The 20969-nt window shown below is 41.0% G+C and overlaps 1 protein-coding gene across 2 annotated transcripts in view; it reads right to left on the reverse strand.

The window, feature by feature from the left end:
• The window catches only part of fgfrl1a (fibroblast growth factor receptor like 1a), a 205224-nt gene that overhangs the window by 90074 nt on the left and 94181 nt on the right, over positions 1 to 20969 (reverse strand). The window contains exons 4-6 of one of the 2 annotated variants that reach the window (XM_052488061.1): positions 9851 to 9928; positions 8774 to 9058; positions 7636 to 7989 (exon numbers count right to left, since the gene is read on the reverse strand). In XM_052488061.1, coding sequence (XP_052344021.1) covers positions 7636 to 7989; positions 8774 to 9058; positions 9851 to 9928 — 717 coding nt within the window. The remainder of the gene's footprint in view (positions 1 to 7635; positions 7990 to 8773; positions 9059 to 9850; positions 9929 to 20969) is intronic. The other variant, XM_052488062.1, reaches the window with a different exon arrangement.

Here is a 20969-nt window from a genome sequence, read left to right on the forward strand (position 1 = left end):
TATGGTTAAACATGGTGTTTTTATATGGTGGTAACAGGGTGTTATGGTTAAACAGGGTGCTATAATATGGTGGTAACATGGAGTTATGGTTAAACATGGTGTTTTTATATGGTGGTAACATGGAGTTATGGTTAAACATGGTGTTTTATATGGTGGTAACAGGGTGTTATGGTTAAACAGGGTGTTATAATATGGTGGTAACATGGAGTTATGGTTAAACAGGGTGCTATAATATGGTGGTAACATGGAGTTATGGTTAAACATGGTGTTTTTATATGGTGGTAACATGGTGTTATGGTTAAACAGGGTGTTATAATATGGTGGTAACATGGAGTTATGGTTAAACATGGTGTTTTTATATGGTGGTAATAGGGTGTTATGGTTAAACATGGTGTTTTTATATGGTGGTAACAGGGTGTTATGGTTAAACAGGGTGTTATAATATGGTGGTAACATGGTGTTATGGTTAAACAGGGTGTTATAATATGGTGGTAACATGGTGTTATGGTTAAACATGGTGTTTTTATATGGTGGTAATAGGGTGTTATGGTTAAACATGGTGTTTTTATATGGTGGTAACAGGGTGTTATGGTTAAACAGGGTGTTATAATATGGTGGTAACATGGAGTTATGGTTAAACATGGTGTTTTATATGGTGGTAATAGGGTGTTATGGTTAAACAGGGTGCTATAATATGGTGGTAACATGGTGTTATGGTTAAACAGGGTGTTATAATATGGTGGTAACATGGTGTTATGGTTAAACATGGTGTTTTATATGGTGGTAATAGGGTGTTATGGTTAAACATGGTGTTTTTATATGGTGGTAACAGGGTGTTATGGTTAAACAGGGTATAATATGGTGGTAACATGGTGTTATGGTTAAACAGGGTGTTATAATATGGTGGTAACATGGTGTTATGGTTAAACATGGTGTTTTATATGGTGGTAACAGGGTGTTATGGTTAAACAGGGTGCTATAATATGGTGGTAACATGGAGTTATGGTTAAACATTGTGTTTTTATATGGTGGTAACAGGGTGTTATGGTTAAACAGGGTGCTATAATATGGTGGTAACATGGAGTTATGGTTAAACATTGTGTTTTAATATGGTGGTAACAGGGTGTTATGGTTAAACAGGGTGTTATAATATGGTGGTAACAGGGTGTTATGGTTAAACAGGGTGCTATAATATGGTGGTAACATGGTGTTATGGTTAAACAGGGTGTTATAATATGGTGGTAACAGGGTGTTATGGTTAAACATGGTGTTTTTATATGGTGGTAACAGGGTGTTATGGTTAAACAGGGTGCTATAATATGGTGGTAACAGGGTGTTATGGTTAAACATTGTGTTTTATATGGTGGTAACATGGAGTTATGGTTAAACATGGTGTTTTATATGGTGGTAACAGGGTGTTATGGTTAAACAGGGTGTTATGGTTAAACATGGTGTTTTTATATGGTGGTAACAGGGTGTTATGGTTAAACATGGTGCTATAATATGGTGGTAACAGGGTGTTATGGTTAAACATTGTGTTTTTATATGGTGGTAACAGGATGTTATGGTTAAACATGGTGTTTTTATATGGTGGTAACAGGGTGTTATGGTTAAACAGGGTGCTATAATATGGTGGTAACATGGAGTTATGGTTAAACATGGTGTTTTTATATGGTGGTAACATGGAGTTATGGTTAAACATGGTGTTTTTATATGGTGGTAATAGGGTGTTATGGTTAAACAGGGTGTTATAATATGGTGGTAACATGGTGTTATGGTTAAACATGGTGTTATAATATGGTGGTAACATGATGTTACAGGTAAACAGGGTGTAACAGGGTGTTATGGTTAAACATTGTGTTATTATATGGTGGTAACATGGAGTTATGGTTAAACATGGTGTTTTATATGGTGGTAACAGGGTGTTATGGTTAAACAGGGTGCTTATAATATGGTGGTAACAGGAGTTATGGTTAAACAGGGTGTTATAATATGGTGGTAACAGGGTGTTATGGTTAAACAGGGTGTTATAATATGGTGGTAACATGGAGTTATGGTTAAACAGGGTGCTATAATATGGTGGTAACATGGGTTATGGTTAAACATGGTGTTTTTATATGGTGGTAACATGGTGTTATGGTTAAACAGGGTGCTATAATATGGTGGTAACATATGGTTATGGTTAAACATGGTGTTTTTATATAATAGGTGGTTAAACATGGTGTTTTTATATGGTGGTAACAGGGTGTTATGGTTAAACAGGGTGTTATAATATGGTGGTAACATGGTGTTATGGTTAAACATGGTGTTTTTATATGGTGGTAATAGGGTGTTATGGTTAAACATGGTGTTTTTATATGGTGGTAACAGGGTGTTATGGTTAAACAGGGTGTTATAATATGGTGGTAACATGGAGTTATGGTTAAACATGGTGTTTTTATATGGTGGTAATAGGGTGTTATGGTTAAACAGGGTGCTATAATATGGTGGTAACATGGTGTTATGGTTAAACAGGGTGTTATAATATGGTGGTAACATGGTGTTATGGTTAAACATGGTGTTTTTATATGGTGGTAATAGGGTGTTATGGTTAAACATGGTGTTTTTATATGGTGGTAACAGGTGTTATGGTTAAACAGGTTATAATATGGTGGTAACATGGAGTTATGGTTAAACATATATGGTGGTAACAGGGTGTTATGGTTAAACAGGGTGTTATAATATGGTGGTAACATGGTGTTATGGTTAAACATTGTGTTTTAATATGGTGGTAACAGGGTGTTATGGTTAAACAGGGTTTTATATATGGTGGTAACAGGGTGTTATGGTTAAACAGGGTGTTATAATATGGTGGTAACATGGTGTTATGGTTAAACAGGGTGTTATAATATGGTGGTAACAGGGTGTTATGGTTAAACATGGTGTTTTTATATGGTGGTAACAGGGTGTTATGGTTAAACAGGGTGCTATAATATGGTGGTAACAGGGTGTTATGGTTAAACATTGTGTTTTTATATGGTGGTAACATGGTGTTATGGTTAAACATGGTGTTTTGATATGGTGGTAACAGGGTGTTATGGTTAAACAGGGTGTTATGGTTAAACATGGTGTTTTTATATGGTGGTAACAGGGTGTTATGGTTAAACAGGGTGTTATAATATGGTGGTAACAGGGTGTTATGGTTAAACATTGTGTTTTTATATGGTGGTAACAGGGTGTTATGGTTAAACATGGTGTTTTTATATGGTGGTAACAGGGTGTTATGGTTAAACAGGGTGCTATAATATGGTGGTAACATGGAGTTATGGTTAAACATGGTGTTTTTATATGGTGGTAACATGGAGTTATGGTTAAACATGGTGTTTTTATATGGTGGTAATAGGGTGTTATGGTTAGGGTGTATAATATGGTGGTAACATGGTGTTATGGTTAAACAAGGTGTTATAATATGGTGGTAACATGATGTTACAGGTAAACAGGTTAACAGGGTGTTATGGTTAAACATTGTGTTTTTTATATGGTGGTAACATGGTGTTATGGTTAAACATGGTGTTTTTATATGGTGGTAACAGGGTGTTATGGTTAAACAGGGTGTTATAATATGGTGGTAACAGGGAGTTATGGTTAAACAGGGTGTTATAATATGGTGGTAACAGGGTGTTATGGTTAAACAGGGTGTTATAATATGGTGGTAACATGGAGTTATGGTTAAACAGGGTTATAATATGGTTAAATGGAGTTATGGTTAAACATGGTATTTTATATGGTGGTAACATGGTGTTATGGTTAAACAGGGTGCTATAATATGGTGGTAACATGGAGTTATGGTTAAACATGGTGTTTTTATATGGTGGTAATAGGGTGTTATGGTTAAACATGGTGTTTTTATATGGTGGTAACAGGGTGTTATGGTTAAACAGGGTGTTATAATATGGTGGTAACATGGTGTTATGTTAAACATGGTTAATGGTGGTAATAGGGTGTTATTTAAACATATGGTGGTAACAGGGTGTTATGGTTAAACAGGTGTAACATGGAGTTATAAACATATGGTTTATATGGTAACAGGGTGTTATGGTTAAACATGGTGTTTTTATATGGTGGTAACATGGGTGTTATGGTTAAACAGGGTGTTATAATATGGTGGTAACATGGTGTTATGGTTAAACATGGTGTTTTTATATGGTGGTAATAGGGTGTTATGGTTAAACATGGGTTTATAATATGGTGGTAACAGGGTGTTATGGTTAAACAGGGTGTTATAATATGGTGGTAACATGGTGTTATGGTTAAACATGGTGTTTTATATGGTGGTAACAGGGTGTTATGGTTAAACATGGTGTTTTTATATGGTGGTAACAGGGTGTTATGGTTAAACAGGGTGTTATAATATGGTGGTAACATGGAGTTATGGTTAAACATGGTGTTTTTATATGGTGGTAATAGGGTGTTATGGTTAAACAGGGTGCTATAATATGGTGGTAACATGGTGTTATGGTTAAACAGGGTTTATAATATGGTGTTATAATGGTTAAACATGGTGTTTTATATGGTGGTAACAGGGTGTTATGGTTAAACATGGTGTTTTTATATGGTGGTAACAGGGTGTTATGGTTAAACAGGGTGCTATAATATGGTGGTAACATGGTGTTATGGTTAAACAGGGTGTTATAATATGGTGGTAACATGGAGTTATGGTTAAACATTGTGTTTTTATATGGTGGTAACAGGGTGTTATGGTTAAACAGGGTGCTATAATATGGTGGTAACATGGATTATGGTTAAACATGGTGTTTTTATATGGTGGTAACATGGAGTTATGGTTAAACATGGTGTTTTAATATGGTGGTAATAGGGTGTTATGGTTAAACATGGTGTTTTATATGGTGGTAACATGGTGTTATGGTTAAACAGGGTGTTATAATATGGTGGTAACATGGAGTTATGGTTAAACAGGGTGTTATAATATGGTGGTAATAGGGTGTTATGGTTAAACAGGGTGTTATAATATGGTGGTAACATGGTGTTATGGTTAAACAAGGTGTTATAATATGGTGGTAACATGATGTGGTAAACAGGGTGTAACAGGGTGTTATGGTTAAACAGGGTGTTATAATATGGTGGTAACATGGAGTTATGGTTAAACATGGTGTTTTTATAAACATTGGTGGTAACAGGGTGTTATGGTTAAACAGGGTGCTATAATATGGTGGTAACATGGAGTTATGGTTAAACATGGTGTTTTTATATGGTGGTAACAGGGTGTTATGGTTAAACAGGGTGCTATAATATGGTGGTAACATGGAGTTATGGTTAAACATGGTGTTTTTATATGGTGGTAACATGGAGTTATGGTTAAACATGGTGTTATAATAATGGTGGTAACATGGAGTTATGGTTAAACAGGGTGTTATAATATGGTGGTAACATGGTGTTATGGTTAAACAGGGTGTTATAATATGGTGGTAACATGGTGTTATGGTTAAACAAGGTGTTATAATATGGTGGTAACATGATGTTACAGGTAAACAGGGTGTAACAGGGTGTTATGGTTAAACATTGGTTTTTATATGGTGGTAACATGGAGTTATGGTTAAACATGGTGTTTTTATATGGTGGTAACAGGGTGTTATGGTTAAACAGGGTGTTATAATATGGTGGTAACATGGTGTTATGGTTAAACAAGGTGTTATAATATGGTGGTAACATGATGTTACAGGTAAACAGGTGTAACAGGGTGTTATGGTTAAACATTGTGTTTTTATATGGTGGTAACATGGAGTTATGGTTAAACATGGTGTTTTTATATGGTGGTAACAGGGTGTTATGGTTAAACAGGGTGTTATAATATGGTGGTAACAGGGTGTTATGGTTAAACAGGGTGTTATAATATGGTGGTAACAGGGGTGTTATGGTTAAACAGGGTGTTATAATATGGTTAACATGGTGTTATGGTTAAACAGGGTGCTATAATATGGTGGTAACATGGGTGTATGGTTAAACATGGTGTTTTTATATGGTGGTAACATGGTGTTATGGTTAAACAGGGTGTTATAATATGGTGGTAACATGGAGTTATGGTTAAACATGGTGTTTTTATATGGTGGTAATAGGGTGTTATGGTTAAACATGGTGTTTTTATATGGTGGTAACATGGTGTTATGGTTAAACAGGGTGTTATAATATGGTGGTAACATGGTGTTATGGTTAAACATGGTGTTTTTATATGGTGGTAATAGGGTGTTATGGTTAAACAGGGTGCTATAATATGGTGGTAACATGGTGTTATGGTTAAACAGGGTGTTATAATATGGTGGTAACATGGTGTTATGGTTAAACATGGTGTTTTATATGGTGGTAATAGGGTGTTATGGTTAAACATGGTGTTTTATATGGTGGTAACAGGGTGTTATGGTTAAACAGGGTGTTATAATATGGTGGTAACAGGGTGTTATGGTTAAACATGGTGTTTTTATATGGTGGTAACAGGGTGTTATGGTTAAACAGGGTGTTATAATATGGTGGTAACATGGTGTTATGGTTAAACATGGTGTTTTAATATGGTGGTAACAGGGTGTTATGGTTAAACATGGTGTTTTTATATGGTGGTAACAGGGTGTTATGGTTAAACAGGGTGCTATAATATGGTGGTAACATGGTGGTTAAACATTGTGTTTTTATATGGTGGTAACAGGGTGTTATGGTTAAACAGGGTGTTATAATATGGTGGTAACAGGGTGTTATGGTTAAACATGGTGTTTTTATATGGTGGTAACAGGGTGTTATGGTTAAACAGGGTGCTATAATATGGTGGTAACAGGGTGTTATGGTTAAACAGGGTGCTATAATATGGTGGTAACATGGTGTTATGGTTAAACAGGGTGTTATAATATGGTGGTAACAGGGTGTTATGGTTAAACATGGTGTTTTTATATGGTGGTAACAGGGTGTTATGGTTAAACAGGGTGCTATAATATGGTGGTAATAGGGTGTTATGGTTAAACATTGTGTTTTTATATGGTGGTAACAGGGTGTTATGGTTAAACAGGGTGCTATAATATGGTGGTAACAGGGTGTTATGGTTAAACATTGTGTTTTTATATGGTGGTAACATGGAGTTATGGTTAAACATGGTGTTTTTATATAGTGGTAACAGGGTGTTATGGTTAAACAGGGTGTTATGGTTAAACATGGTGTTTTTATATGGTGGTAACAGGGTGTTATGGTTAAACAGGGTGCTATAATATGGTGGTAACAGGGTGTTATGGTTAAACATTGTGTTTTTATATGGTGGTAACAGGGTGTTATGGTTAAACAGGGTGTTATGGTTAAACATGTTTTTATATGGTGGTAACAGGTGTTATGGTTAAACATGGTGTTTTTATATGGTGGTAATAGGGTGTTATGGTTAAACATGGTGTTTTTATATGGTGGTAACAGGGTGTTATGGTTAAACATGGTGGGTAACATGGAGTTATGGTTAAACATGGTGTTTTTAATATGGTGGTAACATGGAGTTATGGTTAAACATGGTGTTTTTATATGGTGGTAACATGGTGTTATGGTTAAACAGGGTGTTAAAATATGGTTGTAACTGGATGTTATGGTTAAGCACGGTTATGGTTAACCACTCACCTGGCAGGACAGTGAGGTAAGCACTGCGGAAGCTGTAACCCATGGTGTTGGCACCCAGACAGATGTACATCCCAGCGTCCTCCTCCTTGGCCCGGGTGATGAGCAGCTTGTTGAGGTAGGAGCCGTCTGGCCTGGACCACACCTCTCCCGTGGGCAGCACCACGAAGCCATGGTCGCCCACCTCGATGGTGGAGTTGTACTTGTTCTCGTCCCCCGGCTCCACCCTCTTCAGCCACTGAATCACCGGCTTGACGTCACTGCGGACCTTACACTGGAATGAGGTGGTACCGCCGTAGTCCACCGTGGTGTTCACCGGATGGGTGCCGGTCAGGATAGGCTTGGAATTTGTCCGCTCTATAACGGGAAAAATATGTATAGAGCGTATTCATACAATTCAAATGAACAGAAAAGTTATTGCCATGTTCAGCGCTTTCCTCTCGTTCTCTGTGCTGCGGCTAGAATAGGCTGAGGTTGAGGGAGAAAATGCCACATTTGACACAAGCAAGCACAAGTTTTATTCACTTCCTCCTCTCCGCTTCTGGGTTTGGTAGAAACATGTGTTTTTGTAGTCAGCACACAGCTGGGATATAATGCTAAGCAGATGGTCAAGGGGAGAGAGAGAGGGAGGCTGAGGCTCACCATACCACATCAGCCCAGGATTAACCCAGCCTCACAACACTCAATCAACCATTACCAACCTAAACCCAAACCCAAACCCCATCCTCAAAACTCAACTATAAACCAATCTGACCAGTAAACAAGAGTTAATGCCCAACCTCCAAACTCAACCCCCTGTATTAATACTCTAGCCTAGTGGTAGCCTAGTGGTTAATGCGTTGGGCCAGTAACCGAAAGGTTGCTGGATCGAATCCCCAAGCTGACAAGGCAGTTAACCCACTGTTCCCTGGGCGCTGAAGATGTGGATGTCGATTAAAGCAGCCCGCTGGACCTTTCTGATTCAGAGGGGTTGGGTTAGAAAGCGGAAGACACATTTCAGTTGAAGGCATTCAGTTGTACAACTGACTAGGTATCCCGCTTTCCCTTACCCTCAATGCTAATCAAACTTCAACAATGACCAAAGTTTATAAATCAACCAAAAAACGATACATCTATACTGTAAGTAAGTGACCAAACTTACGGATGACTTCCACTTTGTATGTGGCGTTGATCTCTCCAGCCCGGTTGGAGACGTGGCAGGTGTACTTCCCGCTGTTCTCAGGGGTCAGATTCTTCAGACTCAGGGTCCACTTCTTCTTACGGCCCTCACCCACCTCCTCAGGGGTCAGCGGCTTGTTGTCCTTCAGCCACACGATGTCCGGACGAGGGTTCCCGCTGGCCGTGCACTTCAGCCGTACTGAGCTGCCCACCGGCCGGGCGATCACGCGCTTCCTCATCTTGGCTGGCTGCGTGAAGCGTGGTCGAACTGCGATCAAAGAAAGGGTTGTTTACGAAATAGCGTTGTTGAGAAAAAGGATAAACTTCACAGGAACAGTTTTTAATGGTATGCACAATGCACACCAGACAGCTATTAAATATCGCAACGAATCACACTGGAGGACTTTGAAAAGAATTGAGTATATTTGTTTGACAACATTATTTTTTGAAAAGGTTGAGTATGTTTGTTTGACAACATTATTTTTCTAACACTGAACAAATAAATATGAAGGGTATGTTGTGGGGCTTCCATTTGGGGTCAAACAGTATTTCTGGTGTGGCGGCACTATTCAGCATAACATAACCCACCAAGGGGCACGATGACCAACACTTTCCCCTTTAAAGTTTCACTCAGCAGTTCAACACTGGTTGTATCTGAACTGTGTCGAGGCAGAGTCAACAGGAGAAAATACAATAGTGGAGTTTGATACGACTCCAGTTTGATACGACTGGTCAAAGGGGGCAGCCAACAGGGAGAGAGGGGAGAGAATGGAATGTTTCCCCAAACACACTTCATTCAAATAGCCTGCTCTCTGGCCTGTCAGAGGTAATTACCCAAGCAAACAGCACCCTGCTGGTGAGGGTTGTGTGTGCCAGGGAAGCACAGAGGGCAGAGTGGTGCCAGGTGTGGCCAGACACACTAGAACTACACCCCCTCTCCAGAGACTGGGCCACTACATACCCATCACTAAGACAATGCCCTGTTTTCGAAATGATCTAGGGTCAGATAAAACCAGAGATAAACGTCAGAGAGAGAGAGAGACAGTGCTCAGTGTCTTACCCAGTTTCCCTGAGAGGTCAGTGGGGTATTCTGGGCCTCCCGCTGTTCCTGCTCCGTCCCTCCCAGTGCTGGCATCCTCTACAGAGAGAGAGAGAGACACAGACAAACAGATAGAGTTAGCATCGCATCAGTGTCAGTGGGAAATAACATCCTCCCAGTGATAAAACAGTTTTATAACTCACAGCTCTAGCAGTGATCCAATATGCTCTAATGTGTCTGTGGATGTAGTAGTGGGATTAGGCCAGAACCAGAATCCAGCCTGAAGTATCATGGGATGATGAAGACCCCAGATCATCTCTGTGACTGGTTCTGCTCAAGGCTTTGTTCTGCCACCCCCCTCCTCAGTGATGGATGGACTAACAATGATGAGTCAATGCTAAACAGATCGGCCATACTGAACGTCATGAAACCACTTCAAGATGTGGACATATTCTGAGGAGCCGTTCATCAGAGATGCAAGAATCAGACATTACATCAGGTAGGACTGGGTAAACCAATGCCAACTTGTCAAAACTGATAAGTGACTGATCTATTCTCAGTGGCTATATGTGCTAATATTGGCCTGGCTGGCCTGCGCTGAAGAAAAATCTGCTTGTGAAAAGAGCGAGCCAAGAACAGTCTTGGACCACCTGCGGGTTGCCACATGTATTGATTTGGAGCCAAAGTCTTTGAATTTAGCCATTTGGACTGAGAATATATGTTAAATGCAAATAGAAGAAAATGAAGACAGCATCCTGTTGGCTCTATTCATGCAGTGCTGGATGGTTGTATCTGACGAACTGGTAACCTGAGTTGCTGTATGGTATTCTGCTTACACCACGCTCTCCTCTGCTCCTCCCTACAACTCCAACACATGACCGGCATGTTCAGAGCTGCCAGTTATTTGAAGCCGGCGGCAGGACAGTTTGATCTCAAAGAATACATGGTTAAGCACTCTTACAGTACTGGGCCTCCAAAAGAGAGGAGAGTAGGGGAGAAGAGGAGAGGAAGAGGTGAAAATGTGTGGAGAATAGAATAGAGGAGGGGAGTGGAGGAAGAGAGGAAAATAGAGGAAGAGAAGGGAGAAAGAGGAGAGAGGAAGGGGAGAAGAGAGGAGAGGAAAAGTAGAGAGGAAGAGGAGGAGAGGAAGAGGGGGAGAAGAAAGTAGAGAAAGAGGACGAGGAGAGAGGAAGAAGAGAGGAAGAGAAGATAGGTTATGAGAGGAAGAGGAAAGAGGATAGGAAGAGAGAGGAAGAGAAGAGAAGATAGGAAATGAGAGGAAGAGGAAAGAAAAAAAGGGGGAGATGAAGAGGAGAAGAGAGGAGAGGAAGAGGAGAGAGGTAGAGGAGAGAGGAAGAGGAGGAGAAGAGAGGAGATACATTTGTAACCTTAATTTAACTAGGCAAGTCAGAGGAGAGGAGAGGAAGAGAAGAGAGGAAGAGAATAGAGGAAGAGAAGAGAGGAAGAGAGGAGAGGAAGAGAAGAGAGGAAGAGAAGAGAGGAAGAGAAGAGAGGAAGAGAGGAGAGGAAGAGAAGAGAGGAAGAGAAGAGAGGAAGAGAGGAAGAGAAGAGAGGAAGAGAAGAGAGGAAGAGAAGAGAGGAAGAGAAGAGAGGAAGAGAGGAGAGGAAGAGAAGAGAGGAAGAGAAGAGAGGAAGAGAAGAGAGGAAGAGAGGAGAGGAAGAGAAGAGAGGAAGAGAAGAGAGGAAGAGAAGAGAGGAAGAGAGGAGAGGAAGAGAAGAGAGGAAGAGAAAGAGAGGAAGAGAGAAGAGAAGAGAGGAAGAGAAGAGAGGAAGAGAAGAGAGGAAGAGAGGAAGGAAGAGAGAGAGGAAGAGAAGAGAGGAAGAGAAGAGAGGAAGAGAAGAGAGGAAGAGAAGAGAGGAAGAGAAGAGAGGAAGAGAAGAGAGGAAGAGAAGAGAGGAAGAGAAGAGAGGAAGAGAAGAGAGAGGAAGAGAAGAGAGGAAGAGAAGAGAGGAAGAGAAGAGAGGAAGAGAAGAGAGGAAGAGAAGAGAGGAAGAGAAGAGAGGAAGAGAAGAGAGGAAGAGAAGAGAGGAAGAGAGGAGAGGAAGAGAAGAGAGGAAGAGAGCACCATTGATGGACACCGGACAGCTTCATTATCAATCCACCCACCCACCCAGCCATGCTCCTTACATACTAGGCCCCTACAGTGGGCCCCTACAGTGGGGCCCTACAATGGGCCCCTACAGTGGGCCCCTACAGTGGGCCCCTACACTCCCTCCCGCTCTCCATCCACAGTACCCTTTCTTCAAATCAAAATGCAAATACAATGTATAGGTACAGTGGGGCAAAAAAAGTATTTAGTCAGCCACCAATTGTGCAAGTTCTCCCACTTAAAAAGATGAGAGAGGCCTGTAATTTTCATCATAGGTACACTTCAACTATGACAGACAAAATGAGAGAAAATAATCCAGAAAATCAGATTGTAAGATTTTTTATGAATTTATTTGCAAATTATGGTGGAAAATAAGCTTTAGAAGCTTCTGTCAATTGGAGTCAATTGGAGGTGTACCTGTGGATGTATTTCAATGCCTACCTTCAAATTCAGTGCCTCTTTGCTTGACATCATGGGGAAATCAAAAGAAATCAGCAAAGTCTGGTTCATCCTTGGGAGCAATTTCCAAACGCCTGAAGGTTCCACGTTCATCTGTACAAACAATAGTACGCAAGTATAAACACCATGGGACCACGCAGCCGTCATATCGCTCAAGAAGGAGGCATGTTCTGTCTCCTAGAGATGAATGTACTTTGGTGCGAAAAGTGCAAATCAATCCCAGAACAACAGCAAAGGATCTTGTGAAGATGCTGGAGGAAACAGGTACAAAATTATCTATATCCACAGTAAAACGAGTCCCTTATCGACATAACCTGAAAGGTCGCTCAGCAAGGAAGATGCCACTGCTCCAAAACCGCAAAAAAAAAGCCAGACTACGGTTTGCAACTGCACATGGGGCCAAAGATTTTTGGAGAAATGTCCTCTGGTCTAATGAAAAATAGAACTATTTGGCCATAATGGGTGTCGTTATGTTAGGAGGAAAAATGGGGAGGCTTGCAAGCCGAAGTACAACATCCCAACCGTGAAGCACGGGGGTGGCAGCATCATGTTGTGGGGGTGCTTTGCTTCAGGAGGGACAGGTGCACTTCACAAAATAGATGTGGCATCATGAGGTAGGAAAATTATGTGGATATATTGAAGCAACATCTCAAGACATCAGCAGGAAGTTAAAGCTTGGTAGCAAACAGGTCTTCCATATGGACAATGATCCCAAGCATACTTCCAAAGTTGTGGCAAAATGGCTTAAGGACAACAAAGTCAAGGTATTGGAGTGGCCATCACAAAGCCCTGACCTCAATCCTATAGAAAATTTGTGGGCAGAACTGAAAAAGTGTGTGCAAGCAAGGAGGCCTACAAACCTGACTCAGTTACACCAGCTCTGTCAGGAGGAATGGGCTTAAGGGAAGCTTGTGGAAGGCTAACCGAAACGTTTGACCCATGTTCAACAATTTAAAGGCAATGCTACCAAATACTATTTGAGTGTATGTAAACTTCTGACCCACTGGAAATGTGATGAAAGAAATAAAAGCTGAAATAAATAATTCTCTCTACAATTATTCTGACATTTCACATTCAAAAAATAAAGTGGTGATCCTAACTGACCTAAGAGAGGGATTTTTTTACTAGGATTAAATGTCAGGAGTTTAAATGTATTTGGCTAAGGGGTATGTAAACTTCCGACTTAAACTGTACATATGAACTGGGTAAAACAGTATGTAAACATTATTAAAGTGACCAGTGTTCCATGACTATGTACATAAGGCAGCAGTCTCTAAGGTACAGGGTAGAGTATCTGGTGTTAGCCTGCTAGTAACAGTGTCTAAGGATCAGGGCAGGGTGCTGGGCGGAGGCTGACTAGTGATGACTATTTAACAGTCTGGTGGCCTGGAGATAGAAGCTGTTTTTCAGTTTCTCGGTCCCAGCTTTGATGCACCTGTACTGTCTCCGCCTTCTAGATGCTAGCCGGTATAAACACACTCGGGTGGTTGAGGTCCTTGATGATCTTCTTGACCTTCCTGTGACACCAGTTGCTGTAGATGTCCTGGAGGGCAGGCAGCGTGTCCCCGGTGATGCGTTTGGCTGACTGCCCCACCTACTGGAGAGCCCTGCCGTTGTGGGCGGTGCAGTTGGCGTACCAGGCGGTGATACAGCCCAACAGAATGCTCTCAAGTGGTGTCTACTGCACATTCAAACACTAAAGGCACTATGAGGGTTTATTGTGATTGCACTGTGCACTTACATTTGAGCACACGCACACAAAGAACATGACCATGTTGAACATCATTCCATCAATTTCAGCTGTACTCAATAACAATATCCCTCCTCTTTTAATAAGACCCCCCCCAATCACAAGTCAAATGCCCTACAGTAATATACCCTCCATGACCTACAGTAATATACCCTCCACGACCTACAGTAATATACCCTCCATGTCCTACAGTAATACAACCTCCATGTCCTACAGAAATACAACCTCCATGTCCTACAGTAATATACACTCCATGACCTACAGTAATATACCCTCCATGTCCTACAGAAATACAACCTCCATGTCCTACAGAAATACAACCTCCATGTCCTACAGTAATACAACCTCCATGTCCTACAGAAATATACCCTCCATGACCTACAGTAATATACCCTCCACGACCTACAGTAATATACCCTCCATGTCCTACAGTAATACAACCTCCATGTCCTACAGAAATACAACCTCCATGTCCTACAGTAATATACACTCCATGACCTACAGTAATATACCCTCCATGTCCTACAGAAATACAACCTCCATGTCCTACAGAAATACAACCTCCATGTCCTACAGTAATACAACCTCCATGTCCTACAGTAATTACAGTAAAATAGCCTCCATGTCCTACAATAATATACCCTCCATGTAGTACAGTAATACCCACCTTGTCTTACAATAATTATAGTAATATAGCCCTCCATGTATTACAGTAATTACAGTATACCATCCATGTCCTACAGTAATCACAGTAATTTTTATTTTTTTATTTCACCTTTATTTAACCAGGTAGGCTAGTTGAGAACAAGTTCTCATTTGCAACTGCAACCTAGCCAAGATAAAGCGTAGCAATTCGACACATACAACAACACAGAGTTACACATGGAATAAACAAAACATACAGTCAATAATACAGTAGAACAAAAGAAAACAAAAAGTCTATATACAGTGAGTGCAAATGAGGTAAGTTAAGGAAATAAATAGGCCATGGTGGCGAAGTAATTACAATATAGCAAATAAACACTGGAATGGTAGATGTGCAGAAGATGAATGTCCAGGTTGAGATACTGGGGTGCAAAGGAGCAAAATAAATAAATAAATCAATACCAGTATGGGGATGAGGTCGGTAGATAGATGGGCTGTTTACAGATAGGCTAAGTACAGGTGCAGTGATCTGTAAACTGCTCTGACAGCTGGTGCTTAAAGCTAGTGAGGAGATGTCTCCAGCTTCAGAGATTTTTGCAATTCGTTCCAGTCATGGGCAGCAGAGAACTGGAAGGAAAGACGACCAAAGGAGGAATTGGCTTTGGGGGTGACCAGCGAGATATATCTGCTGAAGCGCGTGCTACGAGTGGGTGCTGCTATGGTGACCAGTGAGCTGAGATAAGGCGGGGCTTTACCTAGCAGAGACTTGTAGATAACCTGTAGCCAGTGGGTTTGACAACGAGTATGAAGAGAGGACCAACCAACGAGAGCGTACAGGTCGCAATGGTGGGTAGTGTATGGGGCTTTGGTGACAAAACAGATGGCACTGTGATAGAGTGTTGGAGGTTATTTTATAGATGACATCACCGAAGTCGAGGATCGGTAGGATGGTCAGTTTTACGAGGGTATGCTTGGCAGCATGAGTGAATGATGCTTTGTTGCGATATAGGAAGCCGATTCTAGATTTAATTTTGGATTGGAGATGCTTAATGTGAGTCTGGAAGGAGAGTTTACAGTCTAACCAGACACCCAGGTATTTGTACTTGTCCACTTATTCTAAGTCAGAGCCGTCCAGAGTAGTGATGCTGGACAGGCGAGCAGGTGCGGGCAGCGATCGATTGAAAAGCATGCATTTAGTTTTCTTGCGTTTAAGAGCAGTTGGAGGCCACGGAAGGAGAGTTGTATGGCATTGAAGCTCGTCTGGAGGTTAGTTAACAGTGTCCAAGTAGAATAGCCAGAATATACAGAATGGTGTCATCTGCGTAGAGGTGGATCAGAGAATCACCAGCAGCAAGAGCAACATCATTGATGTATACAGAAAGAGAGTCGGCCCGAGAATTGAACCCTGTGGCACCCCCATAGAGACTGTCAGAGGTCAGACAACAGGCCCTCCGATTTGACACACTGAACTCTATCAGAGAAGTAGTTGGTAAACCAGGCGAGGCAATCATTTGGGAAACCAAGGCTGTCGAGTCTGCCAATAAGAATGTTGTGATTGACAGAGTCGAAAGCCTTGGCCAGGTCGATGAATACGGCTGCACAGTAATGTCTCTTATCGATGAAGGTTATGATGTCGTTTAGAACCTTGAGCGTGGCTGAGGTGCACGCATGACCAGCTCTGAAACCAGATTGCATAGCGGAGAAGGTATGGTGGGATTCTAAATGGTCAGTAATCTGTTTGTTAACTTGGCTTTCGAAGACCTTAGAAAGACAGGGTAGGATAGATTACTAGATTACGATAGAATATACTCCTCCATGTCCTACAGTAATACCCTCCATGTCTTACAGTAATTACAGTAATATACCCTTCATGACCTACAGTAATTACAGTAAAATAACCTCCATGTCTTACAGTAATTACAGTAATATACCCTCCATGACCTACAGTAATATACCCTCCACGTCCTACAATAATATACCCTCCATGTTCTACATTCATATACCCTCCATGTCCTACAGTAATATACCCTCCATGTCCTACAGTAATATACCCTCCATTTCCTACAGTAATATACCCTCCATGTACTACAGTAACATACCCTCCATGTACTACAGTAATTTCACTAATATACCTTCCATGTCCTACAGTAATTGTGGTAATATACCCTCCAAGTCCTACAGTAATATATCATCCATGTCCTACAGTAATATACCCTCCATGTCCTACAGTAATTACAGTACAATAGCCCCCATGTCCCAAGGTAAAATACCATCCATGCCCTACAGTAATTACAGTAATATATCATCCACAGTAATATACCCTCCATGTCCTACAGTAATTACAGTAAAATAGCCTCCATGTCCTAAGGTAATATACCCACCATGTCGTACAGTAATAAATCCTTAGTGTCCTACAGTAATATACCCTCTATGTCCTACAGTAATATACTCTCCATATCCTACAGTAATTACAGTAAATACCCTCCATGTTCTACAGTAATATACCTTCCATGTCCTACAGTAATTACAGTAATATATCATCCACAGTAATATACCCTCCATGTCCTACAGTAATACAGTAAAATAGCCTCCATGTCCTAAGGTAATATACCCACCATGTCGTACAGTAATAAATCCTTATGTCCTACAGTAATATACCCTCTATGTCCTACAGTAATATACTCTCCATATCCTACAGTAATTACAGTAATATACCCTCCATGTTCTACAGTAATATACCTTCCATGTCCTACAGTAATATACCTTCCATGTCCTACAGTAATGTCCATGTCCTACAGTACAGTAATTAATACAGTACCCTCCATGTCCTACAGTAATTACAGTAAAATAGCCTCCATGTCCTATATATGTCGTACAGTAATAAATCCTTAGTGTCCTACAGTAATATACCCTCTATGTCCTACAGTAATATACTCTCCATATCCTACAGTAATTACAGTAAATACCCTCCATGTTCAGTAATATACCTTCCATGTCCTATGTAATATATCATCCACAGTAATATACCCTCCATGTCCTACAGTAATTACAGTAAAATAGCCTCCATGTCCTAAGGTAATATACCCACCATGTCGTACAGTAATAAATCCTTAGTGTCCTAGTGTCAGTAATATACCCTCTATGTCCTACAGTAATATACTCTCCATATCCTACAGTAATTACAGTAATATACCCTCCATGTTCTACAGTAATATACCTTCCATGTCCTACAGTAATTTCAGTAATATAGCTTCCATGTCCTACAGTAATATATCCTCCATGTACTACAGTAACATACCCTCCATGTCTTACAGTAATTTCACTAATATACCTTCCATGTCCTACAGTAATTGTGGTAATATACCTTCCATGTCCTACAGTAATTACAGTAATATATCCTCAATGTCCGACAGTAATTACAGTAATATACCCTCCACATCCTACAGTAATTACAGTAGTATACCCTCCATGTCCTACAGTAATATACCCTCCATGTCCTACAATAATATACCCAACATGTCCTACAGTAATTACAGTGATATACCCTCCATTAGCCTTCTGATATACAGTATGGGGCGGCAGGGTAGCCTAGTGGTTAGAGAGCGTTGGACTAGTAACCGAAAGGCTGCAAGTTCAAATCCCCAAGTTGACACAAATATGTCATTCTGCCCCTGAACAGGCAGTTAACCCACTGTTCCTAGGCCATCATTGAAAATAAGAATTTGTTCTTAACTGACTTGCCTAGTTAAATAAAAGGAAAAAATAATAACCAAAAAGCATGGCTGCAGAAAATCAGCCTTCACCCGTTGCGGCCCGCCCATCAAAAACTCTCCCTGATTCATAGAAAGGCAAACAAAGACATGCAGTATGAGGGGTCAGGTTTCTCAATAAGACAAACTCCCTTTCCCCTTTCTTCTGAGGAAAATGGCACAACAGTGTGCTACATTTGACACATTCACTGACTGGGTGCCCTGTGACAGGCCTGTTTGTGTAACCCCACAGTGTATTTGTTTTAATGTCTGCAGAGTAGCTAGGCGGCAGCTCTGGAGGGCTCAGCTCAGTCCTCCGAAATATGAATCCCTGACTCCAGTGTTAGTGTAGGCCTCTGTTTCCAACAGAGTCATGTCTTTCAGTCATTTTTATTCAGAGACATTGGATCTCAGTCTGGACAGTCTAGTCTGGTAGCGAGAGGGTGGGTCAGTGTCTACAGTCCTCTCCTATTCACTGGCCAAGCCTAACTCTTCACAGTTCAATTGTGGCTTGAACCCCTCAGAATCAGAGCTTTGCCACAACACGTTTTAGATTGATGTACAATGCCAGATAATAAAACGCTTGGACAGAATTTTACCTCCAACTAAACACCCAGATCTAAACAAATAATATTTCTCCCAAAACCACGCTAATTACGCTGTCATCTTTTCTGCTTTTTGAGAAGAAACTAGAGTGTGAAACCTGAGAGGGACTGTTATTCCAGCTTCACACACAAAGACTTAGCTCCAGAGGATTGACAGTGTGCAATGTTAGCTACAGCCTTCACCCCCAGCTCTCTTGAGAATCTGATTTACACAATTCCAGGGCCTAGCTTATGGAAACCATTACCATTTGGTGCTGTTACACAGGTCTGTATTAACGACTGTCTCTAAACGGAGGGGAGATTTACGAGCAGTGGCGTTACTACATTACCTAGTGCCACTACACCCGTACAAAGGAATGAATAACACAGAGGCCGACAGATTAACAACCTGTTGAGGATATTTACAGTCAAAATCGCACCAGATGCATCTTTGAAGCGTTAACATTTTCAAAGTTCATTAAACATTACTGATTCGGCGCTATTAAAATGTTGACATTTCACAACATTTCCTGAGTGTGTGAGTTTTAATTGGTTTTAATGGCCAGACTGTGTATGCTTGGCTTGCATTGCCTAAGAACTCAATTCGCAGAGGCCCTCCACAAATCTTTTTCATCTCCCTTTTTGTAGAGCGAGTGTCTTCAACATGAAAGAGACATGAAACTAGAGTGAATCTTTTTAAACATTCTTTTTAACTAAGCTGTCCACCTAATAGTTGCTCCTTTGAAAGTCATTTTAGACTGAGCCAAGGCAACAACGTTTATGACTAATACTATTTACTAAATGTGATTACGCATTGCAATTTCTGAGCTATATGAACAAATATGAACATGCTTAAACTGTGAATTGTTCTGTGAATAGTTTCCAGCTTTCAGACCATTCCATAAGGTAATCCATCTGCATGGGCCGATTACCCAGGATGCCTTGCTCTCTGGCAGGGTTCTACGGCGAGGAATTGCAGGGCAGATTTAGGGAGGCCTTATTCTGTCGAGCAGAGGACTGACCCGGCATTAAGCATTTCCTCTTCTCTTTTAGGGATTACCGGCACAGAGGGGGGAACGACTTGAACCACGCGACTTCCTGACTCAGTCCAGGGTTCTCTGGGACTTCAGCACCAGGAGAGTCCGAGGGTCAAAACTAGCCACAATCTGGCCTTCTGGGCTGACTCCTGGTCTATCTGTTCTGGACCCACTTTTCTATATGAGTCTGGACCCAGTACCACTGTCCTATGAGTCTGGACCCAGCTGTTCTGAAGCTCCCCTGCAACAGCCAGGAGCTGCCAACTGACACGTAGGTCGATGTCTAAGGGGCGTGTCAACAAATGAACAGCTACAGCACTAGCAAGAAATAGCGCAATGTTGGTATGATAAGTCCATTGTCCAGAATGCAATGTATTTAAAAAGCATATGAATGTGTAACAGATAGGTTGGGGATGGGTTCCATTTAATCGAAACAACATGATACAGATGTACCTACATCAGTATCTGGAGAAACATTCTGGGAGCTAATCTAGTTCAACATGGCAGTGGTTCAGTGGGAACTTAAGCAATAGCTAACACTTTTCCTTACTCAGACTGTTAGGGACCACAAGATAAACACCTGCTATTATAACAGGTCATGCTAACCCCCTAAAACACCACAGTATATGTCCCTTATAAATACAGAAACAAACCGAGCAGTTCAGCAACAGGTTCAGCTCTCTATGTACAAAGTCAACACTAACAGACAAGTATTTCAGTGATTTATACTGCGATCTTTCAGACAAAAGAAAAACATAGCTTACATGTGTGTGTGTGTTTTTGTAACTCCAAGCAGAGCTCTGTA

This window comes from Oncorhynchus keta, chromosome 30 (genome assembly GCF_023373465.1).
Source record: "Oncorhynchus keta strain PuntledgeMale-10-30-2019 chromosome 30, Oket_V2, whole genome shotgun sequence".
Lineage (NCBI taxonomy): Eukaryota > Metazoa > Chordata > Actinopteri > Salmoniformes > Salmonidae > Oncorhynchus > Oncorhynchus keta.